The sequence below is a fragment of the Protomyctophum bolini genome (genome assembly GCF_963924005.1).
Source record: "Protomyctophum bolini genome assembly, chromosome: 11".
NCBI classification, from domain to species: Eukaryota; Metazoa; Chordata; class Actinopteri; order Myctophiformes; family Myctophidae; genus Protomyctophum; species Protomyctophum bolini.
The window spans coordinates 25,560,724-25,583,106 of NC_137872.1; the positions used below are offsets into that span (position 1 = coordinate 25,560,724).

Sequence of the window (22,383 nt, forward strand, 5' to 3'; positions counted from 1 at the left end):
AGCAACTCAGGTCCAATGTCTTCAGGGTCTCTTGCTTCACGGTTATTCAAATAAGGACCTCATGAAGGTGAACTCTATGAACTGTTGGTCCACTGACCATTCCATGCTCCAGCAATGGGTGGTGTCACATAAAAATACCTTTTAACATGTAGAGGTATAGCTTTTCATGTAGTAGAGGCCATAACATCAGATGGCGAAGGCAGTCATTACATGTTCTGACTAGATGTATGACATCAGCAATTGTAATTGACCCAAGGCTCACATCAGGTCCTCTGCCTATGGAGCCTCCATCAAGAACATGCTCAGCCGCATCAACTGCAGGGCACATTCTGAAGGAACTTCTTTCACATTCAACATCTTGGCAAAAACATCTGACAGTCACAGAACACCAGAACGCCCACTTTTAGCTAACACTTTTAGCTAACAGTAACAAAATCATCAAGGCATGCATAGCAGGAAAAAGTTACACGTGTATGAATTGTGGTTATTATCTGTAGCATTGAATTGATAATATTCATAGCTGCAATGATTTAATAATGAATAAAAATGCTACTTTTTTCAGCTGAGTATGTTCATTTTGGTGGAATAATATTTGTGTTCTATATAGACCTGTATTATTTAATGGGGTTAAAGTTCAAAACATTGAACATTGAACAAATACTAAACTTTAATGGCATTTAATGTTTATGTTAGTGACTAAACAAACATTAAATTCTCTTTATTGTCAATGGCGTTTTTAAAACAAACATTGACCTAAAAACAAACTAATTAAACCTGTATAGGCCTATAGGCCTAAAAAATGCCCAAGGGATATCACAGGGCACCTTCTTGAATTCTTAAGAGGTGAGCGGTGACCCCAAGCTACAAGAATCAGTTGAGAAAAAACCTTTTATTTATATACTCTGTTAGGTCTACTTTAGTACTTCTTCAACTGATGTTTTGTTCAGGCATAGGTAAGCTGGGCGGAAATACCACTACCCGTCATGCACTGGTAGGTGCGCGAAAAGTGGGCGGGTATATCGTATCGACTTGACGACTTCGACTTAACCTAACTTCGACTACTATCGAGTCTCCGTGACACGTGTGTTGTTTATATGTTGTTGTTGGTGATAAAAAAAGATAAATATTTAGCTCAGTTTGCTACTCTGCTTGCTGCTTTTCGTGGCTCGGGAACTTAGAGGGGGTACATGAGACGGTAGTTATTGCAGCAGGCCCCTGTACTAAAATACTTAACCGTAGTTGTGTGTATAGGAGAGAGAAGGACATAGATATTTAATTTAATTCCAACGCAACAGCCATGGCGGATTTTGCGTCCAGTGTGTGCGTCTCAAAGAACATCACCGTAAAAAGTAAGTTTTGTTCTAGTTTTTAAACTACAATATTTGAATAATCTATTTTAACAACGTAAACCTACCTATTATGCTTTGCTGTAGGGCTATGTCAAACAGTTAAAATAGCCGATCTACAGTGCAAACTTCTTGATGTATGTTTTGCAGAATGTTTAGTGACGAATTATATGTGGAACTGCATGGTTATACGTGCAGCATCATGCACTAAATATCTTGCCAGATTGCAATTGCAACTGTAGATTTGCTATTTTCGACGTGGGTTCCAGGGGGTCCCCAGCTCAGTTCAAACACTTTTCCTTTTAACCTTCAGCTAAGATATTCGAAACAATTGTTAACACAATTCTTGTAACTTAAGGGCAGTAGCATATACTTTACTATTTAAGGTACGCCTCTTTATACTTTACTGGAGTATTTCCAATACTTTTGTATCTCACTCAGAGGCTAAAATTGTACTTTTACTCTTTTAGTTAGGCTACTAGGCTGTTTGGAAAGGTAACCACGGTTGTTGTGCTATTTTCAAACATTTTGGTACTTTTGGTAGTTTAAGTATATACTCAAGTAACATTTAGAACACATGTGTTTTACTTGTCACTGAGTATTTTTATATTGTGCTACATTTACTTAAGTACTAAAATACCTGAGTTACTACTTCCACCACTGATTATAACGCTGGCGCAAAAAAAAAGAAAGGGAAAAAAGCTGTGTTCTCACTCAGCACACAATACTATGGAAAAACTACAAAGCCCACAACTGTTCCATGTGGGGCAGGAAACACGTCATTGCGTACCACTCCGTCGTTGTAGGATCCTCCTTCAGCTGTCAGACTTTGGCCACCCTAAAGTGCAGCTTTTTTTGTTAGCAAACTACCTTTAGAGCTGCATAATATCCAAGCGCTCGCCTTTTATTCAAAGTCGTGCATCGATCAGGTAATCGATCCGTAGCCCTGGTGGATTCGTGGGAAAAAGTGCGACGATTGCACGGGAGATAAAAAAGACAATCTTTTTTTGATCGTTGCTAGCTTCTTCTTTTTCTCTCTCTCTTTTTTGCACGAAAGCAAGCAAGCGCAGATCCTGAGCGGGGTGTAGAGGGTAGATGCAGGGAGGGAGGGAGTGAAAAAGGCAAAAGTCTTTGTGCTTCCCTTCCCCCTTCATCAAAGCAAAGGGGAAATGTCTCTCTCTAAAGGAGGTAAGGATTTGCTACGTTCGCCTGCTTTTATTGTATTTTAATTCTTTCCCCGTCTTATCATTATATGCATTTGGAACGCGATTGTGTGTGTGAGGTGGGAGTTAGCTATCTGTCGCTGTAACCTTATACTACCAGGTGGAAATAAACTGCACGTTGTCGCTGCTGCCTGTGGAGAGAGCGAATAGAAACCAGAAGGTCTTTTAGTTTTGTTGTATTCCTGCTTCTGTCATCACCACGACACGAAACATCCCGGCAGTGAAACATCCACCTCGGAGCATGAGGATTATTATTGTAACACTGTTAAATGTACTACAGCCATTCACGCTGAGAGTGTGCAAAATGTTACATGTATTAACTCAGGGTGTTGTTGCTGTGTTTTACGTGTAATTCAACACGTGTGTGGATCGTATTTTTCCGTATTCAAGTCATTTTCTTTTCTTGTATGGATATAAATAAGTGTATTGTTCAGCCGATAGCGCTGTACCTGGCTGCACAGCTCATTTAGGTCTGTACTAATGGTTATAATGGAGTAGGCTGCACAGTGTTACCACAGGTGTTTTTCGGCCTTATGGTTGTCATGACTCATTGACTGGGTGTTGGGTCCTTGTGATTGGTCAAGTTAGTCAACAATTTATTTTTAGAGTCGCATCATCTTGAAAAATTGTCCACACCTGTTAATTGAAATATCTCAAAATATGTCTGCTGGCATTGGCAGCAATTCAATCTATAACACACCTATATCACACACTGTTGTGCTGGTTTAAATGTGGAGAGAGAGGAAAAAATTGCATTGTTTTAGAAAATCCACACCTTGGAAAATCAAGGTCCTTCCCCTGCGTCAGACATAGAGGGCATGATGATGATGTCAATTTACATTTCAAGTTCACCGCGTGCTATTACACAATCATACTAGCGTTACCATGGTCGGGAGTACACACTGTTTTGAGAGGGCTGTGCAGATTGGCTGTGTGCTGTGCTCAGGCAATCATAGCCTTTGGCCTACCATGGCATGTTTTGACTTGCATTCCCAATGACTGCTGCAGACGTTCACTGTTGACACTTAACTGGCTGCAAGCAGTCTGGCATAGCTGCTACGCAGCTTCTATACTGCTATTGTTGTGTAGATGAGACCAACGCAAACCACATTTTTGACCACTTACAGTTAAGTTGGGGCTTTGGTTCATAATGGGCGGAGAACGCCTAAGTGCAACGCAATGCAATTTGCAGCATTGCTTTGGCATGTTCAGAGTTTTGATTCCCCTAACGCTGGTGATAGAGTTGTGTGGAAGATTATCTGTGCGTGACTCATCATTGTCCATATACGGACTTGCTCCGGGGCCCCAAAGCTTCCTGATGGTGACTCGCCACACAGCTATTGACACTTTGATCCCATGCACAATCCAGAAATACTTTGTATAGTTCTCTGCATTCACAAGTGTCTTCTGAACACCAGCGTAGGCCCCAAGTCAATCGGCACGTGCCCGCTCTAACTAAGGCCGTTTAGTTTCATAGTTGCTCCGGTTCAGAAACTAGGCAGGTCTTGCCACAGAATGCTTACAGGAAAGCCTCAGCCCATTGAGGACAGCAAGCAGCCTGTCCAAGTGAAGTGACATCATATTTCCCAAAGGGTCCTGACAGCTGTTGTGTTCTGAGAGGATGTGTCCAGTGTGACAGACTGAGTCATCTCCCACTTTGCAGCCCCAGACCACAAACGGACTCAACACACGTGCCCCCGTCTGACCACGTATGACTGGCACCCTGACCCCACCTGCTGCCTGCTACCTGAGAGAGCAACATGCTGTGGGGTGTCCAAGTCAATTGTGGCTGTAAACATGCACAGCTTGCCTGTGTCCTGTAATCGTTACTTGGATGCATGCCGGTGTCTCTTTCAAAGCGAGATTGAGTTGAAAATGTGTTAATTACAGACAAATTATGGATGTAACTGAACGTTACATTGCTCTCCTGCGGTGCCAGAACATAGCTTGAGCTCTTGAAGAGCTTTGACATGCCATGCTGTGCTAGATTAGATGTCTGTCTTGTATTTAAAGTATGCAAACTTTTTTTCTTCATTGCACCCCTTGACCGAATACATAGCCTAGCAGTATCGGATTCAGCTTGTTATCTGATATAGTGGATTGAACAAAAGGCTGCTGTATTCGTCACATCATACTAGGGATGTTATTATGAATGCTCCATATTTAGCTATTACAGGGGAAATGCTAATCTATTTTTAGTGACCATGTGTGATAAGTGATTAAAGCACACGTGAATCTTTGTTGCGCAGAGAGATGCAATGGAAGTGCTCTGTGTTGCCTATTAACCCAATGAAGGGAACAAACACCAATATCCTTGTCAAAAATAATTTGTTGAGCTGTTGGGTTTTCTTTGTCTTCCTGGTAGTTTTAGTTTCCCGCTAGCTGGGTCATTCTGGCACGGACCCATGGCCCCTTGTGGGAAGTCCCAAGGCTAGGCCCTGCTGGTAAAACATGTTTATGAATGGCCTGCCACTACTTTCACTGAGCAAGGTCCCAGAGCTCCAGGGCTTACATTTACAGCAACATGTGTAGTCTTCCAGAGATTGAGATTTGTAATATTGAAAGGTTGAGATTCTGAAAACATTAGGTAGACTTGTTTGCAGTGATGGCAAATAAAATGTAAGACAGGAAGCGATTCAAGGAAGCTTCTTTATTTCCTTGGGGTCCCCCCTCCTCCATTTCTCTCCCTCTGAGTCATCATACCAATGAAGATTAGTCATTTTTACTTTACAGTACGTTGGCTTCGCTGTCGGCTGTCTCTATTGTGTTGGGACTTAACTTTGAGTACACCTAATCTGAATAGATAGCAAAGCAATGTAAATAGTGTTTAGCCTAAATTCAACACATCAAAACCTCCTAATTCTTTGAATGAAACAAAACAATTATCCACATGCCCATAATCCCATTTGGTTATTTTGAGGTCAACCACAATCGTTATAAAGCCAATTTGCAGATGATCTTAACTTTAGATCTTAAACTTAAGATTCACAAGCCTTTCACCTCTCTTGCAGGGAAGAAGAAGAGCCCTGGACTGAAGTTGTCCAAAGAAGTGTTTGAACAGCCCCCACCAGCAGTAGCAGCGTAAGACCCTTCTCTGTTATCAGGGTGGAAGCAGAACTATACCATCTGCACACTTCATACCATAAGTGTTGTAATCGCAAAATAAAACGTATCGCTTTTCTTGTGGAACACCTCTATAGGAGAATTTGTGATTTATAATTGTACACTGGAAGAAAGAGAGGAAATGTGCCTTAAGCACTTAATCCCCAGCATCGATATCATGGGGATCCTTTGCAGAAAATTGCAGATCTACAAGCTCACAATGCGATGCATTGTGCCCTTGTACACTGAGCTCAACAACGTATGGGACTTTGTTAATTTTGTTGACGAAGACTAGTAAGGTAGTTTACATATCTCGATCTGGATGGCATAAATATTAACTGGTGTAGACTGGTGTATATATAAATAAATATCGAGGTAGCGTGGCATATGACAGTGACACAACAGTCTGTTGTTGTTTCATTTTGGTCAAGATGCTGCGTTTGTTTCCGGCTGGGCACCGAACCGCAGACTTGGTATGGCCATCTCCTGGTATGGAGAGTTATTGCACGGGATTTCCTCTGAGCATGCGCACAACATTTCCGTGTGTCATCGGCCGGCTGATTAAGTGCCCAGTCTGTTGCAATCTGTGACAGTTTTAACAAGTCTTTGACTAGTCTGAACAAGACTGTTTGGTGGAGAGGGACCTTAAGACTTAAAGACTAAGGTTTTTGATATTTAGTCGATTAAAACTAGACTAAGACTAAACAATTTTAGAAGACTAAATGGACTAAAATTAAATGGTGTTATTTAAAGACTAAAACGAAATATTTTCTGTCAAAATTAACATTGCATTAACTCTAAAAGACTAAGATTTTGATATTTAGTCGACTATGACTAAACAATTTCAGAAGACTAAATATGATTAAGACTAAATGGTGTTATTCATAAGACTAAATCAAAATCTGCTGAAAAAAATTAACACTGGTCTGGTATGGGGGTTAAATGACTATTGACCTCATATGTATTGTCTTGTGGCAATATTTACTTATAGTTAATATAAATTATTACAATAAGCTTACAGAATGTATTTGACAAATCACCATATGCAAATATCCTGTTTGTGCTCAATTTAAACTTCCTCTCCTACAGGCCCCCTCGAGATCTTGACTCTAAAGCCTGCGTCACTATTGGAGACAAGGTAACGAATGGCCTGAAAAAAGTGAAAATGTATTCTTTCCTTAGCTTAAAACTTGCATCATGGAGATGACGTCACTCCGAATGGTAATTTGTTTAATTGAACAAATGAATTAAACTCTGAAGGTGTCCTATGCCTAAAATAGCCCATCTTACAATGCGTTGCATCACGACTCGTTGTGAGCTTTTAGATCAGCTATTTCTTGCACAGGACACTGTCTTACGATAGTAAGTATAAATCAGGCTTACACTCACAATTGCACTGTTCTCTCTCTTTCTCTCTCTCTCTCTCTCTCGTATGCAGAATTTTGTTGTGAAGGCAGATGACTTGGAGCAGATTTCCGAGCTGGGGCGAGGGGCATATGGGGTGGTGGACAAGATGAGACATGTGCCCAGTGGCGTTATCATGGCTGTCAAGGTAGGCACACTGCTCAGGTTACCTTGACTTGGCTGCACAGTAGATTTGTTTTTAAAATAGTGCTGTGAGTCATCGATGTACTCAACATATGCTCTCAACTTGGAACACTTCCGGATCGATTCTGTGACAGAACGGCTTGGAGTATCTTTAGAAAAGTGTATATGAAAAAATGACTTTCAAGGCTCTTCCCACGGTCCTGTCTGTTGTTTAGCATCAGGCTCATTTTAATAGTGCCTGAGTCTCTTGAGAATGCATCAGTGATATTGAAATGTAAGCACGAAAACAAAGTTGGTTGTTAAATGCTTGTGTTTCTTTTGCTCACTGAACGCCGGAAACTACTAGCAGTATTTGCAAGATCCCACATGCGAAATTGCAACCTCAATCAATTTTATCTATGCCTGACAAAGCGGAAGAGAACTGGCAAAATGGGGGAGTCTCTAATAAAACATGTTGCCTACAATATGTTGAAGGCCAGGAATACAAACTGTTTTACCCTGCACAGTGTACGGTTTTCATGTCTCTAAAGTCTTGCTTTTAAACCAGAAATTCTTCCATTCCAGTAGCATCAATGCAGCTTCAGTTCAAATTGGACTTCCTATAGATTGTAGTCTGGCTTCAAAATATGACTTGTGGTGATAATACAATGTGAAACTTATGATTTGTCAACACAGATTATTTTGAAGTATGCATATTCTAAGAAGTTCACAAACTCTTACTTAATGGCGATTAGGTGCATGGGCATTGTTGTGTCTGTGCCTGTTAATATTAACATAGTACCATTAACATATTACATTAACATTTAGCACTTTAAGACACCTTGAGGCATAGGGCTCAATGGGTTTCAAAGGGTTGTTTATCTTTTGTTTTGTTAAGTAGGGCGGGTAGCCAATGAGAGATGACAGTGTCAGATCGGACTTGGGGTGTTACCTCTTCTACATATAGAGGTAAACAATCAATGTATGTAAAAAAAATCCTTAACGAAATCAATCGTTGGTATACATTTTACTTGTCATAAATGTAATCAAACCAGTCTGAATTATCTGAATGGCATCTTGCCAGTAGCAGCAAGTTGCTGGGCAGGCATGGGTGCTCGCACTTGCACGATCAGTTTTCTATTGCTCATACTATGAGCATATTATGCACAGCACGTCAATGATATCATGTCACCATGTGGGTCAATTAACCATGGCTGAGTGGGCACTTTGATTCTAGTTTGTGAGCTAGTCAGGCCTCGAAAGGTCTCCCACACAGAAGTACGTGATGGGGGTTGGGTGGGTTTGACCCACTGGAAGCCAGAGTTAGGGGGAGGGGGGGGGGGGGTATGACTGACTTGTGTAACGGGTTGTGTCTGTCTGTGTATTTGGTGGAGATGTCTATGGTGTAGAAGTGATGACAGGGCCACACAGAGGACTTGCTCTCAATCAGGTTGTCTTTACTTTGGAGCTCCTGGTATGACACTGGTTATCAACATTAACAGTGCAGCAGCAGCATACAGTACACAAATCTGCAGCACGAAAATCATTTCTTCTGCTGAGGCCAAGTACACTCATGATGTGATCGTATAGTGGTAATTAATTCATTTCTTTCTTTCTATTTTCATAGACCACCTAACCCAGTGAGAGCTATTTTTCTATTTAAGGCTTGCAGAACCTTTCAAAATTCCACAGATGGAGCATAAACGACAGACAATAAAAACCCTCATCCCTTACAAAACACCCAAATTCAGCTGGAATTACAATGTGACATTCAACAAGGCAGTCAGACAGATATTTTGTGAAGCCACTAAGGAAATGAAAGTTCATATAATGGCCTGTTGTGGCGCTATCACTGGACCCAGAAAAACCCATAGCCCCATAGAAGTCCATGTATTTGGGCCCAACTTCACCTAGACTGTATTACCTTAATAAACATGGTCATGAATACTTTTTGCTTCCAGTCACTAGTTTAAAGTCTCATTTCTAATGTCATAATATTCTTTTTGGAAAATTATGGTCCCATGTATAAAAAAAATGACCATAAAGTCGCGCATGTTCTGAGGGGCGTGGCTACCGTTACAGTCTATGAACGGGATCCCCCACCCACTCGAGTCAAAATAAAAACCAACGAAGAAGAAGGGGGGAAGTCCCGCCTCGTTGTCTGGGCCAGCCAATGGGCCAGCTGGGCCTGGGCCCGGATCTAGAAAGATGGCTGCCTCCATGGCAAGGACTGACGCATAGAGACAGGCTTCATTTTACGTTCATGTTAGACCCGCGGAACGCTTTGTCCATATTTTTTACAGTCTATGGTTTGAACACATTTAAGTATGACACTGGTCATCAACAGCACAGCTGCAGCATACAGTACACAAATCTGTGTAACAAAGTGATAATTGCAGCAGGGAAATAATTTCCTCTGCCGAGGCAAAACTATGGCGTGCAAAAAGGGACACTACACACGCAGCTGCACTGGTCATCCACCAGGTGGCTTTAGTACTCTATGCAATATATTGAAAGGCAGGCGCATTGAATTTGTAGAAATTAATACAAGGATATTTCTAACTGTTGGACTTATTTTTGTATATAAATGACTATGAAAGGGGAGTTTGCCCAGGGCACCATGCAAGCTAGAACTGCTACTATAGGGATGCTGCGATCAAAAGTTTTGAGGGGCACCAGCCCCTCCTAGCCACAGCTTTCTGGGTTTGTGGTAAACGCAAACATTGAAGACAAATGTGAGGGCAGAAAAGTGAAGACGGAAAAGTGAGAACGCAAATTGTGATTGTTTTTCACATCCGATACTGATATGGCAGAATCTATACCGATCCGATGCAGATAACCGATCCAATACAGCACATATTTAAGTCTCTCTGTCTGTCTATTCCTGCTGCGTGCTGACTAGCTGCCTGTGACTAGCAAACACTTTTTTGATCGCGTGGCCTCTGCATGGACTTGGAGCGTTTGATCGGTCATCTTTGCTGCAATCCAATAAAAACATTTTTTGGCTGATATCGGGCCGATATCCGATCGCAGAATCCCTAACCGCCACTGGAACCTGGCAGCCCAGATCAATGACATAACTTTGTCTCTGCAGAGGATCCGGGCCACAGTCAACACCCTGGAGCAGAAGAGGCTACTAATGGACCTGGATATTTCCATGAGGACAGTCGACTGCTTCTTCACTGTCACGTTCTACGGTGCCCTCTTCAGAGAGGTCAGTAATACCCTATATACTTTGTTAACTCGAATCCTGCATGGTTCTATCCATGGCCCCCTGCGAAATATTAGACAGAAATATAAACAGCACGAGGTACAGTCAGACATTTAAGCTAAGGTTACCACAAAAAGCTCACAACACGCCATGCGCTTGTAGATCTGCTATTTTCACCAAATGTTTGTTCGCCAATTATTTTGACATGCCTTGCCCAGAATAGTGGTTTAATAAATAATAATAATATATATATATTTCGAATCCTGCACCGGTTGAAATATTTGTATGTGCGTGCACCTCTTGACCATTAAAAAAAATGACATATATATATATATAACAATATATAACAATGTGCAGGATAGGGGGCACGGTGGCACAGTCAGTAGTGCTGAAGGTCCTGGGTCCCCTAGGGTCTTGTGGCGGTCATGCCGATTATCACCATCATACTTAACACTTGTTCAACGCTGTGTTCTCAGGGGGATGTGTGGATCTGTATGGAGCTAATGGACACCTCTCTGGATAAGTTCTATAAGAAGGTCATTGAGAAAGGCATGACCATCCCAGAAGACATCTTGGGAAAGATCACTGTAGCAGTACGTCTATGACTTCTATATCAAACTGTTTATTTTCTCCCACATTTATTATTTAATAAAGTTTGATCGTGCTGGATATAATCGAGCACACAGAGATATTTAATAACTTAAACCCTGTATGCTTCGTTGACTTAAACAACCCTATATAAAACCCTATATACTTTGCTTAGTCCACTTTTCATGCCAATCCCTGGTTCATGATCTACTATTCTTCATCCTTGTGACTTTGCAGATAGTTAAGGCATTAGAGCACCTGCACAGCAACCTGTCTGTAATACACAGAGGTAAGGAGAGTGCTGTTTTTATTTATTCTTTTAGGGACAATTTATCCTCACTTACAAAACATTGCATTGTCATACATTGCCTGTTTCTGATCTTATCCGTTCTCTCATATCAATATCCCTTTCCAGATGTGAAGCCCTCCAATGTTCTCATCAACACTCAGGGACAAGTGAAGATGTGTGATTTTGGCATTAGTGGCCACCTGGTGGACTCGGTAGCCAAAACAATGGATGCTGGCTGTAAGCCCTACATGGCGGTAAGCAGGGCGAGGGAGAATAGTTGGGAATCTATTGTCCATAGCAGCGTCAATTATTACTTATTGTCAAAAGGAATATTGCTGTCACTTATTGTTTATTACTGTCCTGTTGTAGCCTGAACGGATCAACCCTGACCTCAACCAGAAAGGCTACAGTGTCAAGTCAGACATATGGAGTCTAGGAATTACTATGGTGAGTAGAACTGTAATTCAACACTCTACCAGCTTTCAATGTTTTTGTTTTCAAAGAATTTGCCACAAGTCCTATATACTTCTCTTACGTCAGATATTGAAGATAGCCGATCTACAAGCTCACAATGTGTTAATAATGTGATAATATGGATGCTACTTAAAAAGTACGAAGAATTAAACACTGGATAGGTACAGGAAAGAGCAAAAATAAAATTTGATTTGTAGTGCTTTGTAGTACGAATTTCATATTCATTTGCAAAATGAATATCCTATTTTATTCATTGTTTAATTTTCATTCCTTCCAGTCCCTGATATATGTATTCCACTCATGCATACATCAGGGTTTCTGCCAGGGGGTCCACAGCAAAATGATTGATAGTTAGGAACCAAATGGACCCTTACAGGTGTGTACAAATCGAACCCATTGGACAGTTACGGCTCCAATGGGTTCCATTTGTACACTCACCACTCCAGAGTTACTGCATACCAAACTGGGGGTCCTTGTAATGAAAAGGTTTGAGAACCTCTGGCATACATCATGGAGCCATGAACGAAACCTTCAAATCCAGCTCAGAAATGAAGATGTGGTACAGTTTACTAAATGGAATCCTTTTGTATCTGATTCCCCATTTCTTCTTCCTAGATTGAGCTGGCCATTCTGAAGTTCCCCTATGACTCGTGGGGCACGCCATTCCAGCAGCTCAAGCAGGTGGTCGATGAGCCATCTCCACAGCTGCCTGCCGACCGCTTCTCCCCAGAGTTCGTAGATTTCAGCTCCCAATGGTGAGTGAGCAAGCCTCTGACTCACTCAACTGTACATAACATTGTTTTGCTTCCCGCTGTGGTGTAAAGGCAGTGGTATCCAGTGTCCACCAGGGGACAGTGTTCTGCTCTCTCTTTGCTTAAACATGAGGCATGTCGGGAACATTTTTATATAATAGCTGTTAGTGTTACTACCTTTTTATATGCAAACATTGATGATTGATTATTATTTGGTGAAAAAAACCCGCAATATAACATACCCAGGATAGACACATTGTAATGAAACACTTATTTCAGTTGTGGTCCTGTAACAAATGCTGGTGAATAATTATTATTATTTTTAAATTCCCTCCCCATCTTAACAGCTTAAGAAAGAAGCCAATCGAGAGACCAGCCTACACAGAATTAATGGTACGTTTGAATCTGAATTATTATAGGATTGGGTTTGAACTTTTTAGCCTTTTTATGGCTCTCGCTTTTGTCCACAAGAGGCCAGTCTTACACAATTAACGCATTTGGTGTAAAGCCATTACATTTAGTGTTCTAAACATTACTCCCTTGTGCCGTGGACATTGGTGGAAAGTAACTTTGATTTAATCAAGTTATATATTTGACTACAATTTTGAGGAATTCTTGTCCATGTCCATCTTTCAATACATCTTGGAGGCAAATATTGTACTTTTGACTTCACTACAATTATTTGAAAACCTTTGTTACTAGTTTCTTTGTAGATTTAGACTACTGTTAACCACCCATAAAGCTATGTTTTATGATTTGTTCAATTCGAAAAGTGAAATACTGAATTCAGAACATTTACTTGTAACATATTTGTGGTATTGTTCAGTAAAAGTGTTTTTCCTCACGTTTTCTTTCACAGCAACATCCCTTTCTCATCCTGCACGACTCCAAAGACACAGACGTGGCCAGTTTTGTCAAGGTGGTGCTGTCCGACTGACCGGGGCTTCCCTCTCAACTGCACCAGTTCACCGTTCAGGGTAGGCGGACGGGGAGGCCTCTCCATCAGCGGCCCCTACTGCCTTACCTTTTCAACTCACTGGAATGACATTACGCAGACTTTCAATTCGCCCCCCCGCACGCACGCGCGCAAGCACACACACACACACACACACACAACCACACACGGATGGGGGGTGGGGTGAACCCAAAGACTGAAGCCAGCTCTTGCAGCACTGGAGCGGGAGTGTGGTGGGTAATATGAACTCAAGTGGTCCAACCGACTGGAGAGGTTTAAATTTGCACCCCCCACACTTCCCTGTGTGTGTGTGTGTGTGTGTGTGTGTGTGTGTGTGTGTGTGTGCGCGTGCTCAATTATCCAATTTGACAGATATTTACTGAATTCTGACTCTCTCTCTCTCTCTCTCTCTCTCTCTCTCTCACCTGAACAGACAGAGCCAGCCATTATTTCTTTGTCACATATTATGCTACATATGAATTTCATCTGGAGAAAAAAAAGTTTTGTTTCTGTGTAATGAAAATATTTACATTATGCATTGGTATGTTTTCTCATTATACAGTTTTTTTATTTTTAAATACTGTATTGCAACATTGAGCATGAATTGCAATGACCCTTATTCTATGTAGCGGGTGAAGAGTCTGACCTCACTCTGCAGAATGGATGGCTCAGTGCAAGGCAGCAGTTGTCATATATCGGTGGTTCTCGACAAAATGGTTTTTCCTTTTTCTTTTCCCTCAAGGAACCCCTGTGTTGAGATTTCACGCTGGGTCAAACGAAAGCATTTCTTTCAGAATGCAGTTTTTACCCCGATCCGTGGTTCTCTGTTTTTAAGGGCCCCCCAGTTTGATGTATAATTAGTTTTCACCTCTGGGACCCCCCAATCTCGGTGTTAATTTAACTCTGAGGGGGTACCAAATGGATCCAAATGACCTTAAGGCTCCTTTTGGTATGAGTTACAGACCTGTAAGTGTCCGTTTGGATGGGATGTTGAGAACCACTGTCTTATCTTAGATGTCTTGGACAGCTCTTAACCACATGAACCCTATTCTGGGCAGATCATTCTGCGAAAATAGCAGCTCTGCAAGCTTGCCACGCATTGTGAGCTTACAGAATGGGAGGGGTCCCCATATACAGCCCTGGGGCACGCCGGTCAACTACGTCTATAGGGTTTAAGACGGTGGTTAATGCAAGGCGGCAATGCAAGGAATCCATGTCATCCGACCTGATTTCGCTCCAGGAAGAGACACCTGTGGAAGCTGCATGCCTCTCCTCTACCCCCTGGCTGCAGTATCTAGTTAGTAGCGTTAGCCAGTGTTGTTACCTGCAGTTGTTAAGGGGTTGTCTATTCACGCTCATGGCTTCATCTTCTTCACTGTGAAATACCTAGCGTTAATTTAACTCTTGAGAGTGTACAAATGTAACCAAATCCATTTGGAACTTAATATCTACCATTAGTATACATATAATGTACTTATATTATTAATACGTAATAGACTAGGCAACAAGGAAGGCGTCCAGACAAAAGTTAGCTTTAGCCCAGCGAGACGTCCTCTACAACTTGCATAGTGCAACTTGTTCAGAATGTACAATATGTACATCATACAAGGACGTTGATATTGCACATACTTGCAAATACTTGCTAAAACGTAATGTACATTATGTGGTCAATTTGTATTGTATTTAGGTGAGAATGTGAAGACAAGAACTTAATACTATTTGGAGTGCCAAAACTAGTATGAACTGGAAAGACGAGGCTACTCCATTCAACATTTATGTGGGGCAATATTGGTATGCAGAGTATACATTTAGGGCTGCAACTATCCGATTATTTTATCGATTACCCTTTTTGATTAATCAAATAATCAAGTGTGTTTTGTTTTTAAATATTTTGTATTTTTTTATATTTCCACCAAGATGAACCACTTAAGCATTATTGTATGCTTTATTGCACAATGGTGTTGTGCCAGAATAGTGAAAATGGCAGATCTACAAGCTCACAATGCGTCACAATGTGTTGTGAGCTTGCACATTGTCTATTTGAACTATTCTTGAATTTTTTTTGTAATGAATAGTGATAAATTGTTTTATTATTTCTTTTATAATTGATTATTTGATTAATTGTTAAGCATTACCTGGGGTGGGGTGATAGGATTGGCTTGGGGAGGGAAACATTGTCATTGTCACAACCCAAATATGGTTACATTTGAACACTCAGTTACTTACCCAAGGTTCTGTTTGGTCCTATTGATACACTCTCATAGTTGAATTAACACAGGTGATTTTACTGTGTTACTGTGCCATTTTGAAGATTGTTCTCATGAATTTATTGCATTAGTTGTTTAGTTTTTTTCCTTCTTTTGGACTTGGTTTGGGCTACGTTTTGACTCGACTGGCAGCATTTCAATGTGTTTTGCTTACCTTTTCTGAATGAATGCTGGAGTCTTTTCTTTCTTTTTCATCAGAGGCACCTATTATACATTTGTTTTATTTCAGAGACATTTATTATTGCCTTACACATACAGTATATTATTAGGGAAATAATTTATGTGTTGAAGATGTAAATACTATCTCTTTGTTTTTCTCCACGTAACTTGGCACTGTTGTCACCTGGCAGTGAAGAAGCTCCTAGAGTGAGTATTGGTTAGTTAGTTTTAAACTTTTAATACTGTGTGACACACACACACACACAGGGCCAGCTGACTCTTATACTCCTATTTTGGATTGATGTGCTGTCAAGTTCCACCGCTCAGGTGTCTGTGCCCTGCTTTATATGGACAGTGACGGCCCCATTTTCCCTCGGGCTGTTCTCCTGAGTGCTGGACTGAGAGCCTCTATCTGGGCCATAGAGGGCAGCCATTATCTCTTCTGTCTGACTGTACTATGCAGTGACCCTTATTGCCTGATTCATGCTTTGGCGGCAAAGTGTCTCGCGACGCAGAGCTCTGTAAAACCTTTTCCCTTCTTTTTTGGAACATGTTGCATGGTACTTCATCGCCGGAGCATAAAACTGGGCTTCAAACTGGGGTCCACATCAAGAGACCCTTTGCTAGGGGGCACTTTCCCCACTTCAAGTGTTCAAAGACTGTGACGGTGATGGTGACGATAGTGACGATGGCGACTGCAGCGTGTCCCTTTTTTACGCGGCAATCGTTCACTCCCTCTCCAGTTTACACTGTAGTGTGATCTTTATCAAAAGTCAATCAGAGCGAGGAGTATTTATAATTGTGAATAATATAAGGGAAAGCTAGCAACGCCACAGAGAAGCTGCTGTAATGATATTGTTTTCCCAGTAGGTAGGCCTTTGAATGGCCATTCCCATAGTGTGTTTAGGGTTGTTTTCTTTCTTTTTTGTTTAGTTTTTTGCTCATCACAATGAGAATGGAACACTTGCTCTACCTCTTAACTCCTTCACTCTATTTTCCACCTTGTCATTGGGTGGGACTGACAAACTTGAACTATGGGAAGATAAGAAAAAATAAATAAAAATAAAGGCTTTATTCTTCAGTTAGGTTGTATTGCGTTTTCTTTTCTTTTTTTTAACACCATACTACCAAGAACTACTGTATTCCACACTGCAGGCTGTCCGCTTGTTGCATGAATGGTTGCCCTCTTTGTTAAACATTTATTTGGGGAAAAGTGGAGGGAACCTTACTTCCGTAATTGCCTCCCCTTAAAAACTCTAACCGGGTGCCCACTTCGACTAAACTCTTTTTACAGCCGTCTGGGTGTAATTTCCTTAACCGTGTCTTATCCTTAACTCCATTGTGTGCCACTGTGGGTAGGGGAAAGATGAGTTTGTTTGTTCAAAAGCATTTGGAATGTTCTGCACTGATCTCAGATCCTCATGAGAATGTATTCAAGTCTATAAGAGCAAGTTTAAATAATCGAATTTAATAAGTTAATGATTAAATCAATAGTTTGATCAAAAAAGAAAATTCATCATTATACAAAGACGTTTCTGAGGCTCATCAACCACCCCAATTTCTTCCCCTCGGTCCAAGTGACTATTTTGTCAGAACGTTTTCATGTGCGACTTTTCCACAAATAGTCTTTGGATGTCACCCCAGTCCCACCGGATCAAAAATCATCAATCAAGATAATTTATTTTTTTACAAATTGATATATTAACACACAGGATTAGATTTACTTTCAAGGCTTTCAATGCAGCCCATGAAATTAGTTACTGAGACTCTTGTCTTACAACCTAACCTAAATTTTGAGTTAGGTGTTCACCTAACTAAAAAATGTTTTGATTAAAAAAAGAAAAGAAAAAAACCTGTAGCCATTCAACAGGTCCTAAATCAAGCTGTAGTAGCCTATTCCACTTAAAGGGGAATACCACTCATATTCAACATTTTACTATGTCATTAATATACCTTTGAGATGTGATGCACATGGTGAATCACGTCTTGATGTCATCAAGATGTACTTCACCATGTTAATGATTTTTTTCAATGAGTGGTATTCCCCTTTAAGATGTTCCAATTGAGACGGAGAGACACTGGATCTTGTTGATCGAGGCAATAGCCAATCTACAAGCTCACAACACGTTGTAAAGTGTGTACTTCGTAATTTGAACTTTTGATCACTTCAGGATTTACTTGAATAGATATGCTTTGTCCTTTTTTCTACCAGCAGTAATCGTCTCTGCAGACATCTGCACAGTCCTGTTTCCTATGTCCACTGGTGTGATGCCACACCATAATGAAAGTGTAACTGAAACAAGAGAAAGATCTGCTGCACCTGGCCCAGCACGTGCAAACACACGCATGTATTATAACGTTCTGTACACGTGGATACCGTGGCATGTATATCAGTGCTCTCAAACTCGCCGCTTACAAGCTGTCAGACAATGAATATCTTTCTTTCTTTCTTCTTTCTTTTTTTCATAATTACAAATTCCAAGCAGTGGTGTGTGTGGGGGGCGGGGGGGGGGGGGGGGGGTGCGGGTGCGTGCATAGAGGACAAAGAAAACAAGGCACTTCAAAGCTTACAGTTTGTACATAGTAAAGGCTTAATTGGAAGTTCTTTGATTTGGAAGATTTCAAAGAGGGCATCAAGTATGAATGAGGTTTTAATTGTGTGGAAAAGGAAGAGAATAAGCTATTAACAAGTGTATATTGCAGAATTGTGTGTATGTGTGAGAGAGAGATTATGTTCATTCACAGTTATGCATGTGAATGTATCTGCACTGGATTTGAAGAGTCTGCATCAAAACAGATTGAAATATCACACACTCCGTGTTCTTAAAAAATCTTAAAAATCTTAAAAGCTTACCACATTTTCTTAACAGAAAAAAGTTTGTACGTTTCGTTATACTTTTTATAGTCTGAGCATAAACCATATCTGAATGGTTCTCTCATCTAACCTGTCATAATAATAATACATTAATAATTCAACCTGTCATAATTCAACACTAGCTAAATAAAGATTGGAATTTCAGAAGCCTGATATTTAGTAACATTTAAGTAACAAATGATAAATGTGATGTTGATGAAATTTGCCTCCCTCCACCCACCAGTTTTTAAAATTTTAAACTGGAAGAATGCATGACCAATATTTTGAACCACAGAGTGTAATGGTTGTCCCTTCACTGTACGCAGTACATTTCTCACTGTTAATTTATCCATTTGTAACTCAAATATAAGCAAATTAACACATCGATTTGCTATTTTGTCCAAAATGTAAAATAATGAATTGTCAAACAATCTTATATGTAAAGTATACATTTAGAGCCTACAGGGTTTGTAGCAATTGTAGAACTAAATAGTGAAATGTTCTAATCATGTATACTTTACATTACTTAAGACCGTTTTCCAAATATTGTATTTTTTTACATTTTGGACCAAATAGACAATTTTACATTGAGGTGCCCACTCTTTTAGTGCCCACTCTTCCTGTTACCCTGTATCCCTCAGGATTCTGCTGTGTAGCGTTGTCATCTTTAACACCTGCTTCTTTGCGGAAATGCTGCGGCGACGTGTCTATTTGAGTAAACATCTTTATGTAAGGTGAGACAGAAGTGAATGTGCTCTTGGCAAACCACTGATTCTAAAGGCTCTGTATTGAATAGCAACACTAGTCCATCTCCGTGGCTCTTTCCGAGTGCTTTTTAACGTTAACATAGAAGGTTAACAAAAGCTGCGCATGGACCACTCTGTCTGTCAAAGCCTTTATGCTAGGATGAGGAAACTCAATGACTTGTATGGAAGAGTTGACCATTCGCCAAACCAAAGATAGACTTTTGAAGGAAAAAAAGGCCTCTCATGAGAACTTACATAACACCTCTAAAAAGGATTGCTATAGGCTACATGAGGAAAATGGCCATCAAAGTCAATATGAATTGATGTCCCTCCCAACACAACACAACTTTGAGGGAAACAAGAATCCACAACCCATTTGTGCTACAAAGAGAGATTTGCCCTTACATGCTGCAAATGTTGTTCCCGGTCATACACTGATGGCTTCTCTGTAACATCCTACACAGTAGTAATTCTCAAGTTACAGAGGAAGGAATAGTAATCGTGACCTTTGCTCAAATAATCAATGATCTTAATTAAGAATTGAAAGTGATCACTAGTTGAGAAGCCTGGAATGTCATCATTGATTGAACATTATTACTATTTTGATGTAACTTGTGTGCAACGGGGGGAAAAGCCTAATGGTGGCCCTAGGGCAAAGGTCATTACATCGCTAAAATCAGCAGGGGTCATTCTAGGTCTAGGAGCATTTATACAATCCGTTTCATGGCAATCCTGCTTTTGATCTGGTGTGCAAGTGGAATTTTTGGCCTAATGGTGGCGCTAGAGGAAAGGTCACTCATAATCTAACTAATCATTTTAGAGACCTCAAAATATGAGGAGGAAATTTAGATGGACTAGTAGTTATCATAGTCTATGTGCAATTTGTCTGAAATGAATCCCATTGTAAACATCAGTGGTTGTTTTTGTCGTGGTTACAGTCTGAAACAGGTGTCAGAGAGGTCATACCATATCTTAGCAGCCCAATGATTTATGCATTACTAGGCTTCTCCCGTACATTCTAGTGGTCAGTCTGCTTAGGAACCTGCTTACAGAACAGATTTGAATAACAGTAGTACTCACTATTCAGTCATCCCATGACTGATCACTTGAGCAAGCGTAGCAGAATTCTTGCACTCTTGTATATGACTGTGTGAATTCAAAACATCAGGATAATATTTCTATTGACCTTTTTCACAAATGCGGGTGACATACTTATACTTTATAGCATATATTTTTAGCCCCGCTGGCGGAAGATGGCGATATTGGTCAGTCAGTCGGTCCATCCATTCACCACTTTGAACCCAAACAAGTGCAACAACATCTCCTGGCTGTAACACTGTGGAATTTGTTGTTCACCTTCATGATCCTGTGACGATGACCCCTTATTCTGTCAGCAATGTTAAGTAGCCCACTTTCTGTCACCTGGAGTATTGTCTGTAATAACATATTTTGTGTTGCAATAAGTGTATAATATGATTCAGGTGTTATCATTGACACAATATCCCAAAGGAATTACTGTTACCATGAGACACAGACCTTTAGATGGACAAAGCCGTGTCAGACAAACTATAGTGCTATAACTCCCTAAACTTATTTGCCATTTTTACTAGTTTGAAAAACATTTTAAAATACCCGGTAGTTAGCCGATAGCCGATCTACAAGCTCACAACGTGTCGATGTAGATCAGCTAGTTGATCTATTTAAAAATGTTTCTCAAGATAGAAATATGGCAAAGAAGTTTATGGATAAAGGGTAAGGCGTGCCTAATATAAGGCCAATATAGACTACAGAGGAGTGTACACGAAGCCTGTGACCACTGCCTAGTGACTGTTTAGTGACCACAGTCACCATTCCCCATTTAGGAACACAGCAACTCATTAGCGAGACAACCAAGAGAGGATTCGATTCCACTGTTGGTGATAATTATTCAATGTAGATTTTGTATGGACAATATGAGGTTTGTGAGAGAAGGGAGGCCAACTAATTGGAGAAAAGTATTACCGGTAACTGTAAACAGGGAGGGTCATCCCAGCCAGACGGCTGAGCCACCCCCACTAGTAGCCAAGCCCTCTGTCGTTTGCCAAGGAATGCTGAGCCATCCTAGTCACAGTGTCCTTGCAGGCCCCTCTCGGATAACTTGGCGTAGCCCCATCTCTTCTACCTAGCACCTCGATGGGATAAACAGCCAAACAAAACAGGATGTCCCCTGGTGGGGGATGTCAGCACTTCTGTGTTTGTTTGTTGAAGGTAAAAAAAAGAAAAAGAAAAACTCAGATGATGGAACCAGATCTGAGGCTTGGTTGTCGGTGTGCAAGCTTACGCAACTCTTTGATGGCTCCCATTGCATGTTAACCACTTAAACCCTATATAGTGAACTTGATCTAGGTCCCCCTAGGGCTCTGTATCAGGCTGCTATAGGTCCACTAGTATTTCCCTCTCCTATACCGAATATCGTCCCCAAAAATAGCCGCTCTACAGGATCACAGCGTGTCGTGTTGAAACGCGCTGTGAGCTTGTAGATCTGCAATTTTGCCAAATGTTAGCCCCAGAGTAGGGCTTCAACTGGTTTTCATACTGGTGGTCTGGCAGGCTTAGCCCATTAATTACAACTTGACAATAATAATGAACTTTTGTTTAGTTTGATTTGTGAAGAATTCAGGCATGGATTGTGTTAATTTCAGTACAGATGAAGGTCAACTTGCTTCAGATACTGTAGGTAGTCCAACATGCTAAATATCACTGTGCAGTTATATTTGATCAAAGTTGCATTATTTTAGTTCCTTTTTAAGTGTGAATTGATTTCAAAAGTCAAGCTGAAAATAGCCCCTTGGAGATTATTTATTAAATGCAATGCAAAGGTCCTTGATTTATTAGCCGTGCAATGATGTTT

General features: G+C 40.7%; 1 protein-coding gene across 2 annotated transcripts; it reads left to right on the forward strand.

Moving 5' to 3' along the window:
- Nucleotides 1–2,178: 2,178 nt before the first annotated feature.
- On the forward strand, nt 2,179–16,974 carry LOC308323235 (dual specificity mitogen-activated protein kinase kinase 6). Of its 2 annotated transcripts, XM_080774927.1 has the most exons (12): nt 2,179–2,534; nt 5,581–5,650; nt 6,761–6,809; nt 7,110–7,223; nt 10,293–10,412; nt 10,886–11,002; nt 11,235–11,286; nt 11,413–11,540; nt 11,656–11,733; nt 12,376–12,515; nt 12,860–12,905; nt 13,372–16,974. In XM_080774927.1, exons 1-12 carry the CDS (start codon nt 2,516–2,518, stop codon nt 13,447–13,449), a joined length of 1,011 nt encoding a protein of 336 aa, XP_080631053.1. In that variant the 5' UTR covers nt 2,179–2,515; the 3' UTR covers nt 13,450–16,974. The 2 variants fall into 2 exon arrangements, with proteins under 2 accessions (XP_080631053.1, XP_080631052.1); XM_080774926.1 differs by having other exon boundaries at nt 11,235–11,540.
- Nucleotides 16,975–22,383: the final 5,409 nt, after the last annotated feature.

Bases quoted from the DNA above. Each gene is read 5' to 3' on its own strand.
- LOC308323235 (XM_080774926.1), top strand. The intron at 7,224-10,292 runs GTAGGCACACTG...TTGTCTCTGCAG, and splicing joins GCGTTATCATGGCTGTCAAG to AGGATCCGGGCCACAGTCAA. The intron at 11,734-12,375 runs GTGAGTAGAACT...TCTTCTTCCTAG, and splicing joins GGAGTCTAGGAATTACTATG to ATTGAGCTGGCCATTCTGAA.